Raw genomic sequence first — 19832 nt, forward strand, 5'->3', positions numbered from 1 at the left:
CACACCCGGCCGAATAGCAGATTTTTTATTGTCATCAATTTCTTCAATTTGCGCAAGGACGAAAGTCTATAAACTTACTAGTGACCGAAGCGGCAGTGCAGGGCGGCAAGATTCAGAGCGGCGTATCTCAAGCTCCGGCCATAGCCCTCTTCCCCATTACTTTTGCTTTCAGCTCCGGTAAGAATCAGACGATCAAAATAATGAAGGAGACTGTGTGTTGAACTGAAAACATCTTGGACACGGAGGTTGTTTAAGTAGCTGAGATAATGCTAAAACAAGAAATAATCAATGTATTTTAAATGTTGTAAATATCTCTGGTGTAAGACAACTGCAGAGAGTCCCACTGGCTACAAACACTAGTGTATCCCATACCCTTCTAATAAGATGGTCATAGTTTAGCGTAATCTTCTCCCTAGAGGCAGAATAAAACAGCTTCAAGACACATTCCCCCTAGAGGGAGTCCACAAATTAAAAATGGGAGTTCCATTAGTATTTGTGTCAGTTTTCTCTCAAATATACTCCACTATGCCACTGGTTACATGAGTGATAGATGAGAATACTGGGCCTTACCTAGTTCAAATATTGAGGAAAACTGAGAGTTCAGAATTAAAGATCCTAAAACCTGAATTCATATAAAAATTATAAAATTAAGTTTTATTAATGTACAAGTTAAAACACTGAGACTTACTAGTTTACTAATTATTTTCATTTTTTTTTTAATGACTGAAACTTCCCTAACAGGCAGATCTCAGTTACTAGGAAGCAAAATAGATATATTTCTACACACAAAGTCAGATGGAAAATCCAAATACTATTTAAGAAAATTTTCCGAGTAAAAAATCCATTAAGGAATGGAATTATTAGAACTTTAAAAATAAACACTGACAAAAGAAGAGAAAGGAAAAGAGTTTTTCAGCCTCAAAACTGTCATTTAGGCTGAGCGCAATGGCTCATGCCTGTAATCCCAGCACTTTGGGAGGCCAAGGAGGGTGGATCACCTGAGGTCAGGAGTTCGAGACCAGCCTGGCCAACATGGTGAAACCCCGTCTCTACTAAAAATACAAAAAATTAGTTGAGCATGGTGGCACGTGCCTGTAATCCCAGCTACTCGAGAGGCTGAGGCAGGAGAATCACTGAGAACCCGGGAGGCGGAGGTTGCAGTGAGCCAAGATTGCACCACTGCACTCCAGCCTGGGCAACAAGAGCGAAACTCAGTCTCCAAAACAAACAAACAAACAAACAAACACTGTTTTTTGCATCAGTCTAGTATATTATCTCCAGTCCGAACTTTACAACATCAGGGAGATGATGACTGAAAGAGAACATCAAGAGTTTGAAGAAATCGCCTATGGCCTGGGGAGGGAGGGAGGAGCTTTGCAACCTATACCGAGTTGTTTGCCTGCCAAGAACATGATTTCCTTCAAGAAACTGGGCCAATGGGCTGATTCTCATTTGCACAGCTACTCAATATAAAAAGTAGCCTTGGCCAGGCGCAGTGGCTCACGCCTGTAATCCCAACACTTTGGGAGGCCGAGGCGGGCAGATCATGAGGTCAGGAGATCAAGACTATCCTGGCCAACATGGTGAAACCCCGTCTCTACTAAAAATACAAAAATTAGCTGGGCGCGGTGGCACGTGACTGTAATTCCAGCTACTCGGGAGGCTGAGGCAGGAGAATCACTTGAACCAGGGAGTCAGAGGTTGCAGTGAGCCAAGATCATGCCACTGCACTCCAGCCTGGCAACAGAGTAAGACTCTGTTTCCAAAAACAAACAAAAAAAGTAGCCTTGTCATTCCTTTCCAACACAGCAACAAATTCTGGGAAAGACTTACCGCTTCAGCAAAATCAGGATTAAATTTCAACAAATTGTTCAATTCCTTCTGCAAGGAAGCTGGAGTGAGGGCCTTAGTCTCATCATTCTTTAGCAAAGAAGCCTGAAATTTAAAAATGGTAACTAAGTAGAAAGGGTCAATAAACATATGAAAAGATATACTAACTAGCATCACCTGATTATTTTCTTTTCTACAGGGGTCCCTTCAGGCTCTGGCCCCTCATCTTGCCAGCCTTGGCTGGCCTTCCCTCACTCTAGGTACACTGAAGGTGGACCCTGCCACATGCTCTCCTCTTGACCATATACAACACTGTTTCCTCTTCCAGAAACACCAAGCCTCCCACCCATCGCTCCCCAGCCATATACTACCCAAAGCTGAGCAAACCCACACCCACGCCTAGCTCATCCTCTGGGCCACCTGCTTCTGTCACCTTCTAGATGAAGGTGAGATCCTATAAGCCCCTCCATGCTCCCATAAGCCCTCTGCACTTACCCTTCCTGTAGCACTATCAAACTATAGTAAAATTGCCAATCTGACCCCACCCCAGACTGTAAGCTCCTTCCAGGCAGGTAACGTGTTTGCTTCTTGTATCTCCAGTGTCTGTATGGGGCCTTACGGAAGCCAGGTGCCTTGCCCCAGCCCTGCTTATTTGTTTCATATGGATGATATCAGCAACAATTATATAAAATATGTAGAAAGTTAGCTACAAATTAAATGTTTACATTTAACTGGGTTATAGACACTTAACTCCAATTTTCCCTAGACGAGTTTTTCTATAAGTAAAGTAATTTCTAAGGGCAGGGTATGGTGGTTGATGCCTGTAATCCCAACACTTTGGGAGGCAGAGGCTGAGGCAGGAGTATCGCTTGAGCCCAGGAGTTCAAGAACAACCTGGGCAATATACTGAGACCTCATCTCTATTTAAAAATAATAATTTCTTTAAAAAAAATTTTTTAAGTAAAAATAATTTCTAATTCCATTGTTAATTTATGTCATTATAGAAAATTATTGGCCAGATGTGGTGGCTCACACCTGTAATCCCAGCACTTTGGGAGGCCTAGGTGGGCAGATCATGAGGTCAGGAGTTGGAGACCAGTCTGGCCAACATAGTGAAACCCTGTCTCTACTAAAGATACAAAACATTAGCCTTTCCTTTCTTTCTTTTCTTTTCTTCTCTCTGTGGCCCAAGCTGGAATCTAGTCGGCTCGCTGCAGACTCCCTGCGTCCGGCTCCCGTGATTCTCCTGCCCCGGCCTGAGGGCTGCCTGGGATTGCCGGCGCGCGCCACCACCGCTGCCTGCTTTTTCTCCTTTGGCTGGAGGCGCAGCTTCGCCATGTTGGCCAGGCTGGTCTCCAGCTCCTGACCCCGAGTGCTCTGCCGGCCTCGGCCTCCCGAGGTGCTGGGACTGCAGACGGAGTCTCGCTCACTCGGTGCTCGGTGTTGCCCGGGCTGGAGTGCGGTGGCGTGGTCTTGGCTCGCTGCAGACTCCGCCTCCCAGCCGCCTGCCTTGGCCTCCCAGGGTGCTGGGATTTCAGCCTCTGCCCTGCCGCCGCCCCGTCTGGGAGGTGGGGAGCATCTCTGCCTGGCCGCCCATTGTCTGGGATGTGAGGAGCGCCTCTGCCCGGCCGCCCCGTCTGGGAGGTGAGGGGCTCCTCTGCCCAGCCGCCACCCCGTCTAGGAAGTGAGGAGCGTCTCTGCCTGGCCGCCCATCGTCTGGGATGTGAGGAGCACCTCTGCCTGGCCGCCACCCCGTCTGGGAAGTGAGGAGCGCCTCTGCCAGGCTGCCCCATCTGGGAAGTGAGGAGCAGCGCCTCTGCCCGGCCACCCATCGTCTGGGAAGTGAGGAGCGCCTCTGCCCGGCCGCCCCGTCAGGGAAGTGAGGAGCGCCTCTACCTGGCCGCCCCGTCTGGGAAGTGAGGAGCGCCTCTGCCCGGCCGCCCCGTCTGGGAAGTGAGGAGCGCCTCTGCCCGGCCGCCCATCGTCTGGGAAGTGAGGAGCGCCTCTGTCCGGCCGCCCCGTCTGGGAAAAAGTGAGGAGCGCCTCTGCCCGGCCACCCTGTCTGGGAAGTGAGGAGCGCCTCTGCCCGGCGGCCCCGTCTGGGAAGTGAGGAGCGCCTCTGCCCGGCCGCCCCGTCTGGGAAGTGAGGAGCGCCTCTGCCCGGCCGCCCCGTCTGGGAAGTGAGGAGCGCCTCTGCCTGGCCGCCCCTTCCGGGAAGTGAGGAGCCCCTCTGCCCGGTCACCACCCTGTCTAGGAAGTGAGGAGCGTCTCTGCCCGGCCGCCCCGTCTGGGAAGTGAGGAGCGCCTCTGCCCGGCCACCCCGTCTGGGATGTGGGGAGCGCCTCTGCCCGACCGCCCCGTCTGGGAGGTCTACCACGGAGGCCAGAAGCAATGTGGGGGCTGGACGTGGTGGCTCACGCCTGTAGTCCCAGCACTCTGGGAGGCCGAGGCGGGTTGATCACTTGGGGCTAGGAGTTCGAGACCAGCCTGGCCAACATGGCGAAACATATGAAAAATACAACAGACAAACCAACCAACCAACCTAGCGACAACAAAACAGGTCTACCCTGGAGTCATACTCTAATTTTTTTTTTTTTTTTTTTTTTTTTTTTTTTTTTTTTTTTTTTTTTTTTGAGACGGAGTCTTGCTCTGTCCCCAGGCTGGAGTGCAGTGCGCAATCTCGGCTCACTGCAAGCTCCGCTCCCAGGTTCACGCCATTCTCCTGCCTCAGCCTCCTGAGTAGCTACTACAGGCCCCCCACGCCCGGCTAATTTTTTTATTTTAGTAGAACGATTCACCGTTTAGCAGGATGGTCTCGATCTCCTGACCTCGTGATCCGCCCCTCGCCTCCAAAGTGCTGGGATTACAGGCTTGAGCCACCGCGCCCGGCCCACTTTCTTTTTCTTCCTCTTCCTTCTCCTTCTTCTTTGTCAAATAGAGGATTGAGTTATTATCATTGATCCATACAAAGTCCCTCTCTCATTTATTTTCTTTAATTCCCACTCCCCATTTCTATTCCGTCTTCCCATGTGCAACCTTCCTAATGTTTGATATGCATCTTTTTGTTTGTGTGTATTTTTAGAAAATGCTTATTGTTTTGTGTGCAAAAAATTAATAAAAAAAAATGTAAAAAAAAAAAAAAAAACATTAGCTGGGTGTGGTGGCACACACCTGTAATCCTAGCTACTCGGGAGGCTGAGGCAGGAGAATCACTTGAACCCAGGAGGCAGAGGTTACAGTGAGCCGAAATCACACCACTGCACTCTAGCCTGGGCGACAGGGCAAGACTCAGTCTCAAAAAAAAAAAAAAAGAAAAGAAAAAATTATTATGTAGGTGTAGTATGGGGAAAAATTATTCCAAAAATATAGAAAACCTACAGAAGAAAACAAAAATCTTCTGCAATCTCACTACCCAGAAATAACACTATTAATACTTTAGTGTATATTATCCTAGTCTTTGTTCTGTATGTGTGTATATGTTACATATCATATGCTGATTTTGTTAAAAATATGTGTGTATACACATTATATAAATTTACAATATACCCTGTATTGTAAACATATATTGTGCATACACATTATATTTTTAACAAAATCACAATATATGTTTATAATACAGGGTGTATTCCAAATTTATATGTGTATATACACATTATATTTTTAACAAAATCAGAATACGATAGGTAACTTTATTTCCTGTTCTTTTCATTTTATATTGTAAAATTTGTCTCATCGTCAAATATGATTTCTTTTTTTTTCTTTTTAAGACAGAGTCTTGCTCTGTCGCCAAGGCTGGAGTGCAGTGGCACAATCTTGGCTCACTACAACCTCCACCTCTCAGGTTCAAGCGATTCTCCTGCCTCAGCATCCCAAGTAGCTGGGATTACAAGCATCCACCATCACATCTGGCTAATTTTTTGTATTTTCAGTAGAGACAGTACTTCTCCATGATGGCCAGCATGGTGATCCACCTGCCTCTGCCTCCCAAAGTGCTGGGATTATAGGCATGAGCCACCGTGCCCGGCCTGAAAATATGATTTCTAAACCAAAACCAAAATCTAAACTTTAACTGTCATATTTATTGTAAATACTTTTTCCCAAAGTATTGGAGCCCAAGAACACCTTTGTTATTTGCCTTTTAATTTTTGAATTTTAATTTTATTTCTTTTTGAGAAGGAGTCTCGTTCTGTCGCCCAGGCTGAAGTGCAGTGGCGAAATCTTGGCTCACCGCAAACTCCGCCTCATGGGTTCAAGCGATTCTTCTGCTTCAGCCTCCCAAGTAGCTGGGACTACAGGCACACGCCACCACATCAGCTAATTTTTGTGTTTTAATAGAGACGGGGTTTCACCATGTTGGTCAGGCTGGTCTCGAACTTCTGACCTCAAATGATCCACCCGCCTTGGCCTTCCAAATTGCTGGGATTACAGGCGTGAGACGCCACGCCCATCCTGTTTGCCTGTTAATTATGTTAAAACAAGTTCTGACATGGAGATGCTTTCAATTTTTACTCTGAAAATCAAATTATCTTCTCCTACATGTTTTCTTCCACAGTTTTTTTTTTTTTCCCCCCAGATGGAGTGTCGTTCTTGTGGCCCAGGCTGGAGTGCAGTGGTGTGATCTCGACTCACTGCAACTGCTTCCCAGGTTCAAGCGATTCTCCTGCCTCAGCCTCTGAAGTATTCCACAGCTTTTATGTTAGAAAGCGCTGGCAAGGCACAGTGGCTCACACCTATAATCCCAGCACTTTGGGATGCCGAGGTGGGCAGATCACCTGAGGTCAGGTGTTTGAGACCAGCCTGCCCAACATGGCAAAACCCCATCTCTACTAAAAATACAAAAAATTAGGCAGGTGTGGTGGCAGGCACCTCTAATCCCAGCTACTCAGGAGGCTGAGGCAGGAGAATCGCTTGAACCCTGGAGGCGGAAGTTGCAGTGAGCTGAGATCACTACCGCACTCCAGCCTGGGCAACAAAAGCAAAACTCCGTCTCAAAAAAAAAAAACCCAACAATGTGTAGCTCATTCTAGCCTAATTACCTAATTAAAGCTGTAAATATTTACGTTTAACCCTGTAATCCATATGTAATATACTGAGGTACAAGGTAAGGTAAGGAAGGATCCAGCTGTACTTTTTCCTTACAGTTAACCAATCATGTAGACAGGTTTTTCTAATCTGTTTGAAATTCATCTGCAGAGGTAATTCCGTAAATTTTTTTTTTTTTTAGATGGAGTCTCACTTCGTCACCCAGGCCAGAGTGCAGTAGCACAATCTTGGCTCACTGCAACCTCCGCTCACTGCAACCTCCACCTCCCGGGTTCAAGCGATTCTCCTGCCTCAGCCTCCCGAGTAGCTGGGACTACAGGCGGGCGTCACCACACCCGGCTAATTTTTGTGTTTGTTTTTTTTTTTTTAGCAGAAACAGGGTTTCACCATGTTGGTCAGGCTGCTCTCAAACACCTGACCTTGTGATCCACCTGCCTCAGCCTCCCAAAGTGCTGGGATTACAGGCGTGAGCCACCGTGCCCAGCCTCTATCACTTTTGTCTAGATATAAACATTACATCTTTCTGCAGAAAGCTCATAACAAAATTAGGGAAAACTAGAAAAATAGAGCAAAAACTAAAAATTCTATGCTGAAAATAACACAGAAAAATGTTCAGATTATGTTTCCAAGAAAATGAAAAAATATGGCTGAAAAGCATCCATAAGAAATGTTTGGGCTGGGCACGGTGGCTCACACCTGTAATCCCAGCACTTTGGGAGGCAGAGGTGGCAGTGAGCTGAGATTGTGCCACTGCACTCCAGCCTCAGTGACAGAGTGAGACTCCATCTCAAAAAAAAGAAACAAAAAAGAAATGTTTGGGGCACAGTGGTTCATGTCTGTAATCCCAGCACTTTGGGAAGCCAAGGCAGGTGGATCACCTTAGATCGAGAGTTCAAGACCAGCCTGGCCAACGTGGTGAAACCCCATCTCTACTAAAAATACAAAAATTAGCCGAGTGTGGTGGTGCACGCCTGTAATCCCAGCTACTTGGGAGTCTGATGCATGAGAATAGCTTCAACCCAGGAGACAGAGGTTGCAGGGACCCGAGATCATGCCACTGCACTCCAGCCTGGGCAACGCTCTAGCCTGGGCAACAGAGTGAGACTCTGTCTCAAAGACAACAAAAAAAGAGAGAAGTGTTTGGAGCAAAGTGTATTAATATCTGCAACTGGAAATATATATCAAAAAATAAGATGAAATGGCTGGACAGAGAGTGGTTAGATAAGTAATAAATAGAACAAAAATATTAATTGTAGAATCGAGGTAATAGGTATGAGTAATTACTATACACTGCTTTTCAGGCTCTCTTTATAGTTTGCAAATGTCTATAATAAAATGTTGAGAGAAGGGTTAAATCACAGAGTTTTAGGCTGTTAGTCACATACCATTACTAAATGAAACCTGGATTATAACTTTAATAGAAAAATAAAATCACACACAAAACAGGAAGGGGCACAGAGCTACAAGCGCTTCGTTAGTGAGGCAGAGGGGACCAAGAGTAAAGGCTGACACAGACTGACTAACAAATCTATGCACATAACAGGCCTATGCCACGACACACATCACAGAACTGGAAACATCACAGGACTAGAAGAGAAGTTCATGATAAATTACAGAATTCACATACCTGTTGAGAAAGAAAAAATTCTGCTTGTTTTTGGGACAGAGGCCCACTGCAAGATACCTCCTCTTCTCTGGAAAAAATAAAAAAACAAAAATAGTAAAGAATTTACACAAAAGTGAAAATGATAACATTTAAAATCAAATGGATTCTTGTATTGAAAGAGTTCAAAAAATTTAATTCTCTCCTCAGAACTAGGAAAGAAAAACATAAAAAGTGATGTTGAGATCAATGCACAGAGCCCAGAAAGAAGCCTTGTCATGCATGGTCAAATGGTTTTTGGCAACAGTGCCAAGACCATTTGATAGGGAAAGGACAGCCTTTCCAACCAATGATGCTGGGAAAACTGCACATCCACATGCAAAAGCATGAAGGTGGATCCTTATCTAATACCATATTCAAAAATTAACTCACAAGGACTCAAAGACCTCAATGTGAGGCCAAGGACTCAAAGACCTCAATGTGAGGCCAAAAACTGTAAAACTCTTAGAAGATCTTCCTTCCACCTGCTAGTAATAAAAAATAAATAATACATTTTTAAATAAAAAAATTAAAAACTCTTAGAAGAAAACATCGAGGAGGCCAGGCACGGTGGCTCACACCTGTAATCCCAGCACTTTGGGAGGCCAAGGCAGGTGGATCACAGGGTCAAGTGATCAAGACCATCCTGACCAACATGGTGAAAACCTGTCTCTACTAAAATACAAAAAATTAGCCAGGCGTGGTGGTGCGTGCTTGTAGTCCCAGCTACTCAGGAGGCTGAGGCAGGAAAATTGTTTGAACCCGGGAGGCAGAGGTTGCAGTGAGCCGAGATCACGCCTGCACTCCAGCCTGGCGGCAGAGCAAGACTCCATCTCAAAAAGAAAAGATCACAAAAAGAAAAAAATTGAAATTTTCCTTTAAAAAAGAACTAAGAAATATATGTAAGTACATCCTATAAAATAAAAAGGTTCTCTAACAAAGTAATTTCTTTTAGACAAAGAATTATAATCATTAGTTAGATTTAAATTTAAAGAATACATTTCTTCAATTCTCATGATGAAATTCAGTTTACTAAATATGCACGATTTTCTGAAACCATATACCTTTATAGAAAATATATTGGCTTATACATAAATGACTTCTTAGAATAAGATAAAAACAAAAAGATGGAGTTAGACCTAAATCAATCAAGTTAATTTAAGAGAAAACCAACCCAAATAAGAAAAGTCTGAATTTTAACATTTCTGCAGAAGTGACACTTTGCTACTTTAAGCATATAAAGTAGCTAGAAAAAGGATTACACTGTAGCCTAGAAGCATTTCTGAGGGGAACTAACTAAAAGAGAAAGTAGAGAATAATAATAGTTAACATTTCTAGGCACAGTTCTGAATACTTCATATGAATTTATCATTTAATTCTGACAACCCTCTGGGGAAGTGGTATGAGCCCCATTTTGCAGATAAAGAGCTCAAAGCACAGAAAGGGTGAGTAACTTGCCCAAGGTCTCACAGACCAAAGGCAGAGGAGCAGCAGGCAAACCTGGGGATCTGACTGCAGAGCCAGACTCTTAACCCCACACTATGTTGTCTTTCCACCAGACAAGAAGCATTTGTAAGGAAATGAGTTTTGGGGAGCAGTTAATGGTACTATTATCCTCTTGCTCTCAATATGTGCTGAACAAATCATTTAACAGTTCAAAAACTACTCATAGAAAGTGCGATAAGCATTCCCCATTTATAAACAATGTCACCCCCTGCCACCCTGGGGATTACAGTACCCCCCGCCACCCTGGGGATTACAGTAGCCTAACAGCCTGCAATGCAGTAAATAATAAGCTCCCAGGAAATGATAAGGTCCCTTGACCACCTCCTTAGGGCAGGTGGGGCTTACTTCTCTCAGAGCTCTGGACAGCCTATCTGTTTACCTGTCAGCCTTCCTCACCAGATCACAGGCTCTTTGACACCAGGGAATATGAAATACATACATATCTTTTTGCCTGCAAGTACAAGTAGTTTATTTGGAAGCAATCCCAGATAACAGTAGTTGGGGAAGGGGAAGTAAAACAGCAAAAGGAAGGACAGTTAATACAAAGTGTGTTACTGGGCCAGTTACCAGTATGGGTGATGGACTATATATTGATTCATCCAACATTCAGGTACAGAACACATTCTATGAGTCAGGCACTCTACTAAACACTGGGGAAATGTGATGAAACAAGACAGAGAAGGGTCTCAGTTCTCAAGGGGTGAAGAGGCAGGGGAAACAGATAAGCAAGCAAGCAAGTAAATTAAGAAGGTTACTTAGTGATGAGAGGTATGGAGGAATAAAGAAATAGAAAGTATTTGGGGCCGAGTGGGTGGCTCATGCCTGTAATCCCAGCACTTTGGGAGGCCAAGGCGGGTGGATCACCTGAGGTCAGGAGTTTGAGACCAGCCTGGCCAACACAGTGAAACCCTATCTCTACTAAAAATACAAAAATATTAGCGGGTGTGGTGGTGGGTGCCTGTAATCCCAGCTACTTGGGAGGTGGAGGCAGGAGAATCGCTTGAACCCAGGAGGTGGAGGTTGCATTGAGTCAAGATCGTGCCATTGCACTCCAGGCTGGGTGACAGTGAGACTCGATCTCAAAAAAAAAAGAAAAAGAAAGTATTTGGGATAGGGGCTACCTCATGGTCAGGGAGGCCTGTCTGAGGAAAGTTGAGCTGCGATCTGAATGGTGCAAGGGAGCACACGAGGTGAAAAGCCAGGGAACAGCATTCTAGGCAACCTGAGGCAGAAACTGACTGGAGTAGTCAAGAAACTGAAGGATAAAGTCAGAGCAGTCACTATGCTGAGAGTGAAGGAGAAAGTAAAGAGAAAGGTGTCAGGGAAGTTCATCGGGCCAGGTTATACAGGCACTGAGGCCATGGTAAGCTCAGACTCCTCTCTAAGTTCCAAAGGGTTTAGGCAGAAAAGTGCTGGGATCTGATTAATATTCTTAGGGGCTTCTCCGGATGCTGCCTGAAGAACAGATGTAGGGAGACGGGAGTTAAGTCAAGGAGAAAAGTGATGCTAGTGCAGGTTTGGTGTGCAGATTTGGTGCTTAGACTCCAGGGACAGCAGTGGCCATGAGATAAGTGAACAAGTTCCAGACATAGCAGGGAGGAAGTACTGACCGGATCTGCTGAGGGACTGGGGTGAAGGACAGGGAGGAATCAAGGATACTACTGCATTTTGGGCTTGACCAACTAAGTGAGTAACTTCCTTACAACAGCTTCCTTAGAGGCTAGACCTTAGAAGGCATTCAATAAATTTTCACTGAATTAATCAAGTGTTACTTCACTCTGATGTAACAAACAATACCAGTCAGGGACCCAGCAGAAAACAAAGAACACATTCGAATTGAGTAGTCTGAGAAGAGTTTAACAAAGGATCAATTTACAAAAGTAGGGGAAAGGACAGAGAAGTCATAAGAGACAACACAGTCCCCAGGACTGATAATAGTGGGGTACCTTTCACCTGGGGCCTGCAAACACTTGCTCCTAATTACCGAACCCCCTGAAGGAGTGCAGAAAGAGCGACCTGACAGAAGCTGTGACCCTACAGCCAGCCCCCCAGGACCCCCAAGAAAGGGAGCCAATGAATCCACACTCCACTTCATTCTCCCTGGCCATTGGGATTTCCTGCCAGTGCCTCCCATTGGCCAATCACAAGTCAGAGGGCAAGGGACCCACTGGTGCAGCCCTTATCAGTTAACTTCCCAGATCTGGAAGGGTAAAAAGGGCATAAGCCAGCACGTGAACTCTAAATCAACAAGGACTTATTGCACTTGAAATTATACTATTTCACAGGAAAAGGATCCCTGTCAGAAAAGCCAAATTACCTTACAGATACATCAAGTTCTTCTTTTTCCATTTTTCTTTCACCCTCATCTCTACTGGTCAGTTCCATATCAGCATCCTCCACTGTCTTTTTCTCACCATTCTGGAAGTACTGCTGAAGGGCAGTGTACAGTTTAAACACTTGGCTGAAAGAAAGCTTACTGTAGGCCAAGATCATGTGACGCAGAAACAAACCTACAAAATAAGACCAGAGACAAGGGGAAAGCATTAACTGACATCCAGGCTACACAATGGCAACTCCACAATGGCAATGACTGTTTGCTGCAATTCTTCCTTCAGAAGAATAAAAAAGAGACACTTGCAGTTGCCATTCCCTCCTCCTGGAATGTTCTTCCCCAGTCCTTTACAAAGCTTGTTTCTTCTTATACAGGGCTCAATCTACCCACCCCACCTCCACCTGAAGGCTTCCATTTTACTTTCTTCATGGCAGTTACACTATCTGAAATGATATTTATGTGTTTACTTTTACCAACTGGCTCCCCCAACCAGAGGTAATCTCCGTAAGAGGAAATTCCATGTCTATCTTACACGTCCAGAGCCTGGCACATAGGAAGAGACAGAGAAATAGCTCACGCTGAATAACATAAAAATTACCATGCAAAAAAGCCAGAGGGATAGAGCATGGGATAAAGATAATAGAAAAGCATCAAAGAAACACCACGCACGTATGCCCTCATTTTGCATACTATACCAATAATGTATTTTTACTTACCTCTCTTCATAAGTCTGGGCTGGTGACCCTCACTTACAGATGGACCATGCAGGCAAGTGATCCAGAGGACTGTGAGAAAGAGCTGGGAACCCCTAAAAACCCCAGGACCAGGCTCTGACTCTTACTATTGTAGACAAAACAGAAGGTGCTTTTCCACAGTTAATGACTTAAATATAGATCAAAACAGTAAGGCAATAAATACAAACTGCAACACCTCCAACATCCCCACTGTGTCTGTTCACAGATATAGCAGAGCAATGATAGACATGACTTAGAAAGCTGCTCACTTCAATGAAAATACTCTCTGCTCTTCTTAGAAGAGTTTCATACCTACTACACTTGTTTTGTGAACCTCTGGTTCAGTTCCAGAGAAAGAATCTGAAAGGTCATCAAAAAACTGTTCCATATCCTTCAACTCGCCTTCAGCCATCAGTTTGATTCTGAATGAGAAAATCGAGGTGCATATTTTAGAAAGGCCCTTTGAACAACTTCTCATGTTTCATATTCCTCAATTATCTCAAATAATGTATTTTACAGGCAATTCAAAGACTTGTATAAAATGGTGGCTTATAAAACAAACTTCACAATTCAAAATGTTACTCCCGTATTTCTGAAAAGTATCATTGTTGTTTTCTTGATCATAAAATTTGTCAAACTATCGCATCAACCAATAAACGTTCAATTATCTGCAATGACTAAAAAGAATAAGATGGATCTATAAAGAATAATAAAATTTGGGGAAAAAAGCTATGAAACAGTATGTTTAATGTTACCCATTTTTCAGCCAGGTGCGGTTGCTCAAACTTGTAATCCCAGCACTTTGCGAGGTGGAAGCGGACGGATTGCTTGAGCCCAGGAGTTCAAGACCAGCCTAGGCAACACAGCAAAATCCCATCTCTACTAAAAATACAAAAAATTACCCAGGTTTGGTGGCGTATGCTTGTAGTCCCAGCTACTTGGGAGTCTGAGGTGGGAAGATCACCTGAGCTCGGGAAGTCCAGGCTGTGGTGAGCCCTGATTGCGCCATTGTACTCCAGCCTGGGCAACAGAGTGAGACCCTGTCTCCAAAAAAAAGCTATCCATTTTTCAACAAAAAAGAATTAAGTAAAGATTCTTGGGAAAACAACCTAGAATAATAAAGGTATCTTTTTAAAAGAATTAACTACCACATACCCTTTTGTGATTTTCATCTACCTTGACACCTTTTCATATATAAAGAAGAAAATGAAGTTTACCTGATCTGCACTGAATTCGCCAGCTGTGGACAAGATTCTTCAATTAACTTGTAAAGTTTTGACAGTGTAATATCTGGGCCCTGTGTAAAGGAGAGATAGGGAGGTATGGATTTTAAAGAGCTGGAGACTGATAAAGAATTGCAAACGCCGGGCGCAGTGGTTCACACCTGTAATCCCAGCTCTCAGGGACGCAAGAGGCGGGAGGATAGCTTGAGCCCAGGAGTTCGAGACCTGCCTAGGCAATATAGCGAGACCCCATTCCCCAGAAAAAGAAAAAAAAAAGACAAAAAAAAAATAAGCGTAAGAATTGCAAACATAAATTCATTTATCAACCCCTCTGCTTTAATAATCACTCCAAATATGCAAATAAGGATTTTTCTATCTACCTAAAACACTAAAGTAATACTTCACATTTGCATACCATTTTTGTCTAGTCAGTGGAATGGTCTAAAATAGAAAAAAAGCATAGGATTTATAGTCTGAGGATCCACTGTTCCTTCCTTCTTAGCTTTGTAATCATGGCAAAATTGTGACCTCTGAGTCCTAGTTTCCTTCATCAGTAAAATGGAGATAATAATATCTCCCTTGTTTTTGGCAAAGATTAAATAAGATAATACAAAGTGCTTTGTAAACTGGAAAACACTGTACAAATACTATTTTTCACAAACACAATCTCATTTGATCTTCTCCCAAACCTTGTAAGGTAGGCAGACATACTATGTGCTGAAGTCTATAAAGAGTACCACGAGAGGCCGGGCACAGTGGCTCATGCCTATAATCCCAACATTTTGGGAGGCCAAGGTGGGCAGATCACCTGAGGCCAGGAGTTCAAGACCAGCCTGGCTGACATGGCAAAACCCCGTCTCTACTAAAAACACAAAAATTAGCCAGGCATGGTGGCACACTCCTGTAGTCCCAGCTACTCGGGAGGCTGAGGCGGGAGAATGGCTTGAACCCGGGAGGTGGGGGTTGCAGAGAGCCAAGATCATGCCATTGCACTCCAGCCTGGGTGACAGAGAAAGACTCCGTCTCCAATAAAAAAAAAAAAAAAAAGAGTACCACAAGGAACAAAGAGTATGCAACCTCAGCTACCAAGAAGATTACAGTCTAGTTGAGATTTAAAACTAAATATAGAAACTTTTTCAGAGAATAAGATGACTGCATATATGCCAACTTTAGATGTGGATAACCCAGCAATTGTACTTCTAGGGAAGTTATTTTGGCATACATTGTTTGAAATGAAGAAAAACTGAAAAGAGCCTGTAAGTCCAATAAAGACTTAATTTATAATACAGAGTTGAATTATGTTGCTTTTCTTACTGTGAAATATAACGCGGCCATTAAAAAGACCATTCAGGGCCTGGCGCAGTGGCTCATGCCTGTAATACTAGCACCTTGGGAGGCTGAAGCAGGCAGATTACTTGAGGTCAGGAGTTCGAGACCAGCCTGGGCAACATGGTGAAATCCCATGCCCAGGCTGCTCTTGAACTCCTAGGCTCAAGTGATCCTCCCACCTTGGCCTCCCAAAGTCTAGGCACCCAGCCAAAAATGAACTAATTTAAGAAATCAAACAGTTAGTAAAGGAGTTGAGGTCTGGCTGGGATGCTACTAGATGAACTCTACATACATTTTGATTAAAACTATACAGTAGGGGGCCAGGTGTGGTGGCTCATGCCTATAATTCCAGCACTTTGGGAAGCTGAGGCAGGTGGATCCCTTGAGCCCAGGAGTTCAAGACTAGCCTGAGCAACAAAGGGAGACCACATCTCTACCAAAATTTAAAAATTAGCCAGGCATGGTGGCAGGTGCCTATAGTCCCAGCTACTTAGGAGACTGAGGTAGGAGGACAGCTTGAGCCAGGGAGGTGGAGGCTATGGTAAGCTATGATCGCACCACGGCACTCCAGTCCAGGTGACTGAGGGAGTGAGATCCCACCACTCTAAAAAATTTTAAAAATAAATAAATTTAAAAATAAAAAATTAAATAAAATAACTATATAGTAGTTAGCCAGGTTAAAAACCAGAAAGAATTCCAAACAGCAAAAAACAACATAAGCAGGACGGTGAGAGTTAAGAGACCAGAATAGCTGTTTCTTTTTTTTTTTTGGAGACGGATGCCCAGGCTGGAGTGCAGTGATGTGATCTCAGCTCACTGCAACCTCCGCCTCCTGGGTTCAAATGATTCTCCTGCCTCAGCCTCCCGAGTAGCTGGGACTACAGGCGCACATCACAATGCCCAGCTAATTTTTTTGTATTTTTAGTACAGATGGGGTTTCACCATGTTGCCCAGGCTGGTCTCGAACTCCTGACCTCAAGTGATCCACCCACCTCAACCTCCCAAAGTGCAGGGATCACAGGTGTAATCCCACCCGGCCTTTTATTTACCAAAATTTTAGTATTGTAACTTTAATAATGGAGGGAAATGCATTTATAATAATAGCAAACGTGGCTAGACCTGGGAGCTACAAATTATAAAGACATCCCTTTTATGTAACTGGGTAAGTCTCTTAACCATGGTGTCCTCAGTTCTCCCCTCTTCCCATTCCCCTCACCCACAAATACAAGTGATAAATTTTTTAAAAAATCCTTTATAAACTATACTAAGGAATATAAATGCAACTCTAGATACTAATTTTATTAGGTTTATCTTTTAAGATCCCATAATATGGAGGCCCAGGAACCCAGATCTGTTTCTGCCATCGCTGTTACTCAACAGACAATGCTTATCCATCAAGGCACAGCTTCACACTTTCTGTAAGAAATCCTCAGGCTGGGTTCGGTGGCTCACGCCTGTAATCCCAGCACTTTGGGAGGCCGAGGCGGACGGATCACGAGGTCCGGAGATCAAGACCATCCTGGCTAACACGGTGAAACCCCATCTCTACTAAAAATCCAAAAAATTAGCCAGGCGTGGTGACGGGAGCCTATAGTCCCAGCTACTCGGGAGGCTGAGGCAGGAGAATGGCGTGAACCCGGGAGATGGAGCCTGCAGTGAGCCGAGATTGTGCCACTGCACTCCGGCCTAGGCGACAGAGCATGACTCCGTCTCAAATAAAAAACAAAAAAATCCTCTCCATTCACCTGAGTGCACTCATCCACCTCTATCGCATTTCACTCATTTTACAAAAAACTACTCAGGCATTTTAGGAGGCTTTGGGGATGTACCAGTAAACAAAAACAGGACTAAGTACTGAGCTCTTGGAGGTTACCATCTAATGGGGGAGAAGGCCATCAATCACGTAACCATGAATATAAATGGAAAAACCACAACTGATACAGGGGAAGGTATATGCCCTATGTGAACACACTAAAATGAAAATACTAGTAATATTGAGCATTTACTACATGCTAATAACAGTTTCTACTATTGTTCCCATTTTACAGAGATAAAACTGAGACCCAAATGAATTAAGGAACTTAATTATCTGAGCTAGACCTGTATCTGCAAAATGAAGTAACACATGACCGCCGGGCACAGTGGCTCACACCTGTAATCCCAATACTCTGGGAGACCAGGCGGGAGGATCTCTTGAGTCCAGGAGTTCAAGACCAGCCTGAGTAACATGGCAAAATCCCGTCTCTACAAAAAATACAAAAAAATTAGCTGGGCGTAGTGACCCGCGCCTGTACTCCCAGCTACTTGGCAGGCTGAGGTGGGAGGATCACTTGAGCCTGAGAGATCGAGGCTGCAGTGAGCCGCAATCACACTACTGCACTCCAGCCTGGGTGACAAAGCGAGACCCTGTCTCAAAAAAATAGTAATAATTTAAAACAAATTTTAAGTGAAGTGCTTAGCACACAGTTAAGTATTCAATCAGTGCTCGTCCTTGGATTTATGCCTTTTTTTTTTTTTTTTTTTTTGAAACGGAGTCTTGCACTGTCGCCCAAGCTGGAGTGCAGTGGCGCAATCTCGGCTCACTGCAACCTCCGCCTCTCAGGTTCTAGCGATTCTCCTGCCTCAGTCTCCCGAGTAGCTGAAATTTCAGGTGCCCGCCACCACATCCAGCTAATTTTTTGTGTTTTTAGTAGAGACGGGGTTGCACTACGTTGGTCAGGCTGGTCTCGAACTCCTGACCTCGTGATCCACCCGCCTTGCCCTCCCAAAGTGCTGAGATTATAGGCGTAAGCCACCGCGCCCGGCCCGGTTTTATGGCATTTTTACTGTTTATTACGGTCCTCTAGGATAGGGAGACTGTATGACTTATCCCTGTGTCTCCAACGCTCTATTGTATAGCCCCATTCTAAAGAAGATACAGGATCTGAGACTCTAACTCTCAGCTAATAAATACTGGAGCCAGACATGAACTTGCAAAAAAAAAAAAAATGCATGTAAAGCGCCTGGCCCACCATAAACGCTCAGTACGTGTTAGCTACCGGTAGTAGCTTTCTTAATTTCTTCACGTTCTTCCAGGCAGGGAGAGTATCTGATGGACACGCGTGTCCCCAAGCCCAGGGTTCCGCACAGAGCAGATGCTCAGGAAAAGTTTGCTGCACCAGCAGGAGCCAGCGGGCGCCTCTCACCTGCAGCAGGGGCAGGAGCAGCTGGTTAAGCCTCCGCCGCTCCATGAGGCTGACGGCGCCCTCGCCTGTGCGGCTCATCTCGTTCAGGAGCACCAGCACCGCGATCTTGTACGGCGTCACCCAGTCCTTGATGCCGAACACATTGGCGTGCACCACCCCATTGGTCATCATGGGATTGAAATAGAGGCTCTCGTGGACGCTGGCCATGGCGGCCCGAGACTAAGTCTCGGGCCCGCGGCGCGCTGCTGCCAGTTTTCACCACAAGGAACAACACTACCGGGTCTACATCTCCGCCCGCCCTCACAGTATCCCAGGAAACAGACATCTGCGTGCTCGCGGCATGTTGTTAACCAATCAGAACAGTCTGTCAGAGCACATGGGAGAGCGACAGCCAGTCAGAATGTACAAGACTGCGGGGAGGGGTGCACCAAAAGACTGATTCCCTACAGAAATTTTTGCCGAGTGGGAGCAGGTTCCCAGGCTACGTGGACAGGGACCGGATGGGAGGGGAAGTCGATGCTTGGGGTCAGGGCTGAAGGGACTGAGGACCTCCCAATGTGGTTTTGTTGTTGTTGTTGGTTGGTGGTGGTGGTGGTTGTTGTCGTTGTTGTTGTTTGAGACGATATCTCGCTGTGTTACCAAGACTGGAGGGCAGTGGTTATTCGTAGGCGCCCTCAAAGACCTGGGCTTGAGCGATCCTCCCGCCTCACCTTCCCGAGAAGCTAGGACTACAGGCAGCGCGCCTGGCTTGTTCATAGAATTTGAAAATAGTTCAGATTGAATGTTTAAATGATTGTGTTTAAAAGTAACGAAATTAAATTTGCACCCTTAAAGTATGTATTTAATTCATTATGTTACTTTTAAACTCAAATGTTTAGGAGTTTCATTTAACTCTGTCTTTTTAAAGATAGGAACATGAGATTTTTCTTCAGCGTTTCACAAATGCCATTTGCAGACAGCCAGATCAGGTTGCCAGTGGTCATGTATCCTTACGTGAAATAGATTAGC

General features: G+C 44.8%; 1 protein-coding gene across 3 annotated transcripts in view; it reads right to left on the reverse strand.

The window, feature by feature from the left end:
• The window catches only part of ANAPC5 (anaphase promoting complex subunit 5), a 46513-nt gene extending 27360 nt beyond the window's left edge, over nucleotides 1-19153 (reverse strand). The window contains exons 1-7 of one of the 3 annotated variants that reach the window (XR_004032074.1): nucleotides 18825-19129; nucleotides 14305-14384; nucleotides 13400-13509; nucleotides 12339-12531; nucleotides 8501-8567; nucleotides 1834-1935; nucleotides 79-269 (exon numbers count right to left, since the gene is read on the reverse strand). Coding sequence is in view for 2 of the 3 variants with exons in the window: in XM_003280302.2 (XP_003280350.1) it covers nucleotides 79-269; nucleotides 1834-1935; nucleotides 8501-8567; nucleotides 12339-12531; nucleotides 13400-13509; nucleotides 14305-14384; nucleotides 18825-19031 (950 nt within the window). In the remaining variant the exon portion in view is untranslated. Of the gene's footprint in view, nucleotides 1-78; nucleotides 270-1833; nucleotides 1936-8500; nucleotides 8568-12338; nucleotides 12532-13399; nucleotides 13510-14304; nucleotides 14385-18824 lie in introns of all 3 variants that reach the window. The other 2 variants (XM_003280302.2, XM_004089458.3) reach the window with 2 other exon arrangements.
• Nucleotides 19154-19832: the final 679 nt, after the last annotated feature.

The sequence above is a fragment of the Nomascus leucogenys genome, chromosome 10 (genome assembly GCF_006542625.1).
Source record: "Nomascus leucogenys isolate Asia chromosome 10, Asia_NLE_v1, whole genome shotgun sequence".
In the NCBI taxonomy this organism is placed as follows: domain Eukaryota; kingdom Metazoa; phylum Chordata; class Mammalia; order Primates; family Hylobatidae; genus Nomascus; species Nomascus leucogenys.